At 52.5% G+C, this 7,623-nt stretch overlaps 1 protein-coding gene across 1 annotated transcript; it reads right to left on the bottom strand.

Moving 5' to 3' along the window:
* Positions 1–1,833: 1,833 nt before the first annotated feature.
* Positions 1,834–7,168, bottom strand: Tril (TLR4 interactor with leucine rich repeats). Its single transcript, XM_038319624.2, has one exon. The coding sequence runs from the start codon at positions 6,515–6,517 to the stop codon at positions 4,085–4,087; it is 2,433 nt and encodes an 810-aa protein (XP_038175552.1). The 5' UTR covers positions 6,518–7,168; the 3' UTR covers positions 1,834–4,084.
* Positions 7,169–7,623: the final 455 nt, after the last annotated feature.

Below are 7,623 nucleotides of genomic sequence, written 5' to 3'. Positions count from 1 at the left end.
TTTCAGTAATCAATCCACTAATGCTTAAGCGGAACCTCCAAATATCTCAGTTTCCTTGGGCAACATGAAGAACATTATTTGCCCCGCCTTTTACTAAGGATGAAATGGCCTAAAAATCCCTCAGAAGAAAAGCATGAAAAGTAAATGTTTAAGCCACCTGAGAGGAAAAGGATCCTGGGTAGGCTGTGGAGGAAGGGACATAAAAGGGAGCCACTGTAAAATCGAGCTGCCTCTGCACCCTAAATTTTCATCTGAAGGATGAGGCAAATTATGCCAAGCATTTCATAAACACAAAACATTTCCTGACTATTAAACTCACCCCCCTTTCTAAATTATGAGAAAGTATTTCAATTACTATCATTCTACATCAAATTGTCGAAGAGTCCCAAGGGGCAGGGGCAGGGATAGATAGCTTTTATCCTATTATCGAATTTTCCAATTGTGTTTAGGCAGAAATGCCTAGGCCCTGAAATTCTAAGCAGCATCACGCAATGTGCCGTTTCCTGCAAGAGAACCCAGATAGTAAGGATGTACTTGAGCACCTGCTGGCAAAGCCCCTGCTGGCTGCTGCTAAGTAGCAGTTGCTCTGTACAGTCGGAACTCAGGATGTCCACCTCAACTGATGCAGAAGTGGATGACCGTAGAGAATGGGGGCGGGGGACAGTGGTGACCCTCTAATGGCCATGAGCCTGCATCACGTGTCCTTGTCATGGACTTTCACACTATAATTCTATTAAGATGGTGACGGTCTTCACCTTGGACCACAGTCTGGAGGTTTGAATAAATCTCTGGCATTCAAATGTTTGGCTGTCATTTATCTCCAACTCTTAAAAGAGAAGCAGGAGTGATGAACTACAAACAGTCCAACGTCTGCTTTAAATGACTCTTTAACACATAGTAGCGGCTCATTGTTGTTGGGCTTTGGTGAAAACCAGGTGTGGCAAATGAATGCAGCTGCCCTGGCCACACTCACCACCTTGCAGAAGCAGCCTGCATTGTGTGAGGTTTACACTGAGCCAGACCTAACTGTGGTTTCGGGATTTAATACTGCTAACTCATACAAAGGCAATTCTCTTTCGTCAGGAATTTTATCTTTTCACAAACGCTGTAAATGGGGAAAAAAAGAAAAAGTCCATAAATCTATATTCATGAAATCCAGCTGGTGTAGCTGTTAGGTAGGACCTAGCCACCTTACTGCCATTGGCATTTGGCAACATTTTACTCTGGGCTGGCCATTTAGTTTTAGAGCAGTGTTCATGTCTCTTTACATATAAACTCACACAATCATTTACTACGGGATAATGTTCTTGTACACTGTAAAGATTTGTCGTTCCTATTGGTTTAATAAAACAAGTATTGGCTAGTACCTAGGGAGGAAGTATGGGGGGGCAACCAGACTAGGAGAATTCTGGGAAGAGGAAAAACAGAGTCAGTCACCAGCCAGACACAGAGGAAGCAAGATGAAAATGCCTTACTGAGAAAAGGTACCAAGCTATGTGGCTAAACACAGACAAGAATTATGGGCTAATTTAAGTTGCAAGAGCTAGTCAGTAATAAGACTGAGCTAATAGGCCAAACAGTTTGTAATTAATATATGCCTCTGTGTGTTTCTATGGGACTGAATGGTTGTGGGACTTGGTGGGACAGAAACTTCTGTATACAATCATTTCTTTAAGATACAGTCCATACTCTTTATGAAAAGGAAAATAATAAAAAGAACCCTCATAGATATCAATCTTATATTTCATTTATATGAGTGAAACCTGCTGTTGAAAAGCTCATCCTATCATTTTAAACATGCATCAAAATATTTGGAAGTTCCAACAAGACATCTCCATTAGTATGTGGGTTTATTGACATAATTGAACATAACAGTGTATAACATTTATTAATTCTCACTGAAAGACTTTTCAGTGAAACTATTTTAAATACAGGCCTTAACCATTTTGGGGGATATTCTACAGTTGAAAAAGGCAGGTGGTAGATCCAATCAGTATTTTGTTTTGTTTTGTTTTGTTTTTAATCCCCAGACTTTCAATGGGCCTCGGTTTTACACTGCATAAAAGAAACAACTAAGAGATGTAACTTGCTGTGCATGAAAAATTGTGAGCTATACAGAAGGTGCCAGATAGCCTGCAGGTTGAAAACAAGAGCAAACAACGCCACCTCCCACCTCCCACGTACCATACGCTCGGAATCTAAAACAAGGCCTGGCAACAAACACAGAATGACAGTCTATTTCCTGTGGTTTATTAAGTTTGGGCCCTGCAGATAAGACTGCCAGAAGAGCAGCTGTGGCTTAAGTGGTCTGGACATTTACTCATCCGGACATAAACAAAGACCAGCTCATTTAGACCCCTGGGGCCTCAGCTGCTGGGACAAGGCAGGCATGGCTCGTGTAGGCCAAACATAGAGTGAGTGGGTTGAAGGGCCCTGAACTGTGATGGATTCCCTGAGTCATTGGGACCCTCAGGGGCCCAAGGCCTGGAACAGAGGAGTCACTGTTAGCCATAGCACCTTGAACTGGCTGACCTGAACAGTACCCCACTGCTAATAAATCCATAACCACACTGGCTGTAACCACAGTGTACACCCTCTTAGTAAGTGTACTTGGACCACACACGAATTATTAATGTGAACCCAACCACTACATTTAATATAAACACAGACTTCATAAATATCAGGGAAGAAAAGTATCCCAAACAGTTAAAACACAACTAAACAAATATAGGAGATTAATCCTAAAATAAAAAAATGAAAAACATTGCAACTACTACTGAAAGATAAGATTTAATAACACAGTAAAACACTGGCTACTGAAGGAATTAATTTGTAAAATATATAACTATTTCACAGTGAGGGTTAAGTACTCATGATCATGGGTTTAGTAGAAACAGATACTCATTACTGTATCTTTTTCACATTTGTTTCCCACAATTTCTTCTTATCTTCTATCATAATGTGGGCAGAAAATATCCCACTAACACACATCACCCATTGCTTCGTTTTGTGGTATTGGGATGGACATAGAGCCTCGTAAGCAAACACCACCACTGCACTCAGTCCCCAGCCTGGCAATTACCTTATGTGCATTGCCTAGCTGTGCAACTCAGAGCCAGGTGCTGTCAAGAAGGGCGGGACGCTGACGAAATGCAGTGAGAAATAAGTCTCACTGGCTCCCATCTAGACAAGCTATCAGAATCGTGGCAAGGGACCTGGAAGGCCAGAGTGCCCTAGGGAGTCATCAGTTTCATGCATAGTGCATTTTTAAAATCAAATCTGGCATTCAATTCTTTTCCATATGCAGATTTTAAAAATAAAATTAAAACCACAGGAGCAAGCCTGGTGGAGAAGTATTGCATGCAGCCTTCTCCTGAGAACAATCTCAGTAACCCAAAAGTCAGCAAAAGGTCGCATCCTGTATAGGATAAACAGTAGAAGGGATCCAGTTCAACCAAGAGTCTGAGTTTATTGGTCTGTTTGTTAAATGCTCTTCATATTGTTGAAAAAGGTAGCATCTGGTTGTTTTAAACCTAAGGCTTTCTGGGTGCTCTACCAGCCAACAGAAAAGGGTTCCTGGGTGAGTGTGGTACCTATTTACCCTGCCCATCTCGGCAAAGACCACCAGATTGGTGGGGGCGGTTGCTGGACCCCTTTGTGATGGTGACAAGTCCCCCTTTTCTTAACTGGGAGCAGAACCCTACTACAGAGCAAACAAATGTACAAACCAGAGTCTCTTTGTCATAGTAGGAGCATAAAGCACCCTTTCTAGCCCAAGGCCGGCCAGGCTACTATGCTGCATTGCCACAGGAGCCATGCCCTAGATATGCCAAGGGTTCCCACCTTTACCCCAGCGTTCACTTGTCCCTGCTCTTGGGTTTGACAACCAACACCCATCCATTTGCTTTGTGAATATTGGGATGTGAAGGGTGGTGTCGGATTCACTTTCTGTGCCACTTGGCTTCAGCAAATGCACATAGGGAGAAAGGTCTAAAAAAAGAAAGTCTTCCTCTGAGATGGCATGGAGTCACGGAGAGAGGCTCCTCAAGGCCATTGAGATGGTTTCCGCGTGGAGGCACTAAACCTAGTCAGCAAATCTTTGCAAGAGGTGGTCCTCCCGCCTCAAGCTGCCACCGGCCCCACCGCTGGTGCTGTCCATGAAGCGGTCGCAGGGAAACTCAATGAGGTCTGCCTCGCTGAGTGCGCACACGGTGGTGCGGGGCCGGTGCGACTGGAAGCCCGAGAAGTCCGCAGACACACCAGTGCCCATAGAGCGCAGTGGCCGTCGGGTGGAGTACATGTGGCGAACGTGGACCGGGGCCCCTCCCTTCCTCCTGGCACGCAGCTTTCTCCGCAGCCACCGTGATCCCCAGGCCGCCAGAGCCAGGAGCACCAGCAGTGCGTTGACAGCCAGCAAGACCAAGGTCAGGAGCTGGTAGTCGACGCCGCCTCGACCTCCTGCCTCTGGCAGGGTTACCAAGCCGGCACAGTGGTCCCTGGGGGCCACGGGACAAACTCTGCCCCCGAGCACGCCCTCCACGCACACTAGGTAAGGAGTGTCTCCGCGCAGCTCGTGCAGCGTGGCCGAGTCGCTGCGCTCGGGCAGGTAGACGAAGCGCTGGAACTTGGGCTGCTGGCCAAAGCGGTCAAAGAGCAGGCGGAAGCGTGCGCCGCCCTGCGGCCGGGGACTGCGGTGCTCGCGAACCGCCCAGCGCACCGAGGCGCTGTTGGCGCTCACCGCCTCCACCGTCAGGTTGCACAGAATGAACTTGTTGAAGTCACAGGGGTCGGATACCAGCGGTGGCAAGCCGACCCCACCGTCGGACGCGACTACGCGCTCTTGCTGCTCCGAGGCTAGGCGCTGCTTTGCTGCGCGCTGCCAGCTGTCTCTGGCAGATGGTGTCCCTGAGGCGGGCTCCGCCGTCGGGGTGGGCTCAGCCTGGGCAAGATTGGCACGGGTGGGACGACCTCGCTCAGGCTTCTCTTGCAGGTCCAGGGACTGTGGGGCAGGGCCCGAAACAGCAGCGGTAGAGAGGCCCTGACGCTGCAGGCCTGGACCCCGCCGGTTCAACCTTAGTGAGCTGCGGTTGCCCATGAGCTCTTTGGCAGCCCCGCCCCAGGCCACTCCTGGTAGAAGTCTCCCCCGCTGCTGGGGCTGGGGCTGCGGTGGCAGCTCCTGCGCGAGACCCCCTGCAGGGGACGTCATCCCCTCCCCCGTAGCTGTGGATAGAGACCACTGCCTGCTGCCTGCTGTAGGCGAAGGTGAGGGATCCACGCAAGACCCATTCTGCAGAAGTTGGTCATCCAGGTAATCCAAGTACTTGCCCCGCAAGGCCGGGGGGTGGCGACACTGAACGAAGACGGTAAGAAGGCGCCCCTGAGAATGCCAGTCGCCCATCCAGCGCTTCAGACCCCGCAACCGGCAATCGCAGGTCCAACCGTTGCCGTCTAGATCTAGGCGGTAGAGAGCCGGGCTGGCAGCGAAGATGTCTCCAGAAAGAGCTCTGAGAGCGTTGTCGCGCAGGCTGAGCTCACGCAGCCGAGCCTGGTGGCCAAAGGTGGCGGGGTGCAGAGCAGACAGCTCATTGCCACTCAGATCTAGGGCCTCCAAGCTGTGCAGAGGCTCCAGCAGTGCCAGGGGAAGCTGGCTCAGCCGGTTGCCTTCCAGGTGCAGTTCGCGCAGGGCCTCCAGGCCCCAAAAGGCCTCTGGCGCAAGCTGTGTGAGCTGGTTGCCACTGAGGGAGAGCAGGCCAAGGCGTGGCAGGTGCTGGAAGACGCGGGGGCCGAGGTGCTGCAGGTTGTTGGAGGAGAGGATGAGAGTGGAGAGGGAGCGCAGCGGGACGAAGGTGGCCGCATGGCGCAGGGAAGGTTGCAGCTCGTTGGCAGAGAGGTTGAGGAATCGAAGCTTGCCCAGCTGAGTGAAGGCATTCTTGCCCAAAAAGCGGATCCGGTTAGACTCCAGATGTAGATAGAGCAGGTTGCCCAGAGGAGCGAAGACTGCGTCTGGCAATGCTCCCAGCACGTTCCCGTCCAGCCGTAGCTTGACTAGACTCTCCAGGCCCTCGAAGGAGCCGCGGCTAAGGCGGCCAATTTCATTACCATTGGCGTAAAGGATTCGCAACTTGCGTAGCGGAGCCAACGTGCCAGGAGCGAACGCCTGCAAGAGGTTGTTCCCCAGGTACAGCTCCTCCAGGCGCGAGAGCTTCTCGAAGGTCTTGGGGTGGAGGGAGCGAATCTGGTTGTACTGCAGGTCCAGCCGTTTGAGCTGCCCCAGGCGGTGAAAGTCGAAGGCCGTGATGTTAGTGATGAAGTTGCCGCCTAAGCTATAGGTGAGCACGTCCTGGGGACTAGGCAGCGAACTGGTCTTGGGCACCGCGCGGAGCCCCCTGTTGGTGCACAGGAGATGCTGGGGGTGCTGGCAGTCGCAGCGCTCGGGGCACACGGACTCGGCCCGCGGCGGGAACGCCAGGCAGCCGCACACCATGAGCCAGAAGCGCACGGCGCCGACACCCTCCATCGCCGCCCGCCCAGCGCCCTGCGGCCGGATGGTCCTCTGGGCCGGCCAGATCGGTGTCTCCTCTGCATTCCCCTCAGCCGGGCCAGAGTCGCTAAAAGGCCTCTTTGGGACGTCTCTGCTGCTCGGTCCAACCCTTCCTCCGCCCTTTGTCCGGGTAACTGGCCCGGGTCTCCGCAGGCGGGCTTAGGGGAGCCAAATCAGGAGGCGCTGGGCGCTCGGCGAGTCCCGGGTGCTACTTGTTGCATTTCTGCAGAAAACTGTTTCTTCGGATGCGCGTCGGGGGCGGGAGGAGCGAGCAAGAGTTGGTGCTTTTTGTTTGCTCTGGACTCCGGAGAGCTGGATTCCCTGGCGCGGATTCTCCCCGCCAAGCGGATTCCCCCACTGCAGGCGGGATCCCTTCCAAGAGCTGCTGGGGTGCGGCTTGGCTGCTGAGCACCGGCCGATAGGCCTGCGTCTCCGGCGCCTGCTCGTTCGGCGGTCCGGGGGGACTCGGAGCGCAGTCGGAGTGGGCAGCCTGGGGGCCGCGCAGGCTGCGTCCGGAAGGGACCCACGTCGGCAAGGAGCGAGCAAACCCGGCGGAAATTCGTTCTTCCCACACTCTGCCCCCCGGGGGATGCAGGCGGAGAAAGAGGAGACGGCGGAGGCAGGACAGACCCTGGCTGGGGGAGGAGGAAACACTAAGTGGCTCCGCGTCTGGTCAGCCCCAGCCCGGACGCCAAGTGAGAAAAGTAGGGATTAAAAACAGCTGTACGGGTCGGCGCGCGGGCTGGGGGCGGGGGTGGATTACCGGGCAAGCAAACGGGGATTGCAGACAGAGACCTTTTTATTTTAGGCCAGTTCACCGGCGGCTTCGGAGCAGAGGGAGCGCGCCTCCTTTTATCCATTTAACCTACTCTTCCCGGTGCCACCCTACGGGAGGTTGAGGCAGCACCAATTTCCCCAGCATTCTCCTCCTAGTCTGGGGGAACCTAAGGTTGCCTGCGGAAGGCCTTCGATGGACTATTGTCAGAAGACGCCAGCTCAGTCCTTTGAAAGTGTTTGTGTTTCTGTTGTCCTTTTACTAGAGTCAAAGGAGAGCCTCTGTCCCTTTCCGGTTTCTAAACTGA

The sequence above is a fragment of the Arvicola amphibius genome, chromosome 2 (assembly GCF_903992535.2).
Source record: "Arvicola amphibius chromosome 2, mArvAmp1.2, whole genome shotgun sequence".
NCBI classification, from domain to species: Eukaryota; Metazoa; Chordata; class Mammalia; order Rodentia; family Cricetidae; genus Arvicola; species Arvicola amphibius.
The sequence above is the reverse complement of the archived record's forward strand: the minus strand, read 5'-3'. Positions and strand labels throughout refer to the sequence as shown.

What these genes read in the sequence shown, in the direction of transcription:
- Tril (XM_038319624.2), bottom strand. Translation starts at nt 6,517, where the DNA reads ATGGAGGGTGTCGGCGCCGTGCGCTTCTGGCTCATGGTGTGCGGCTGC.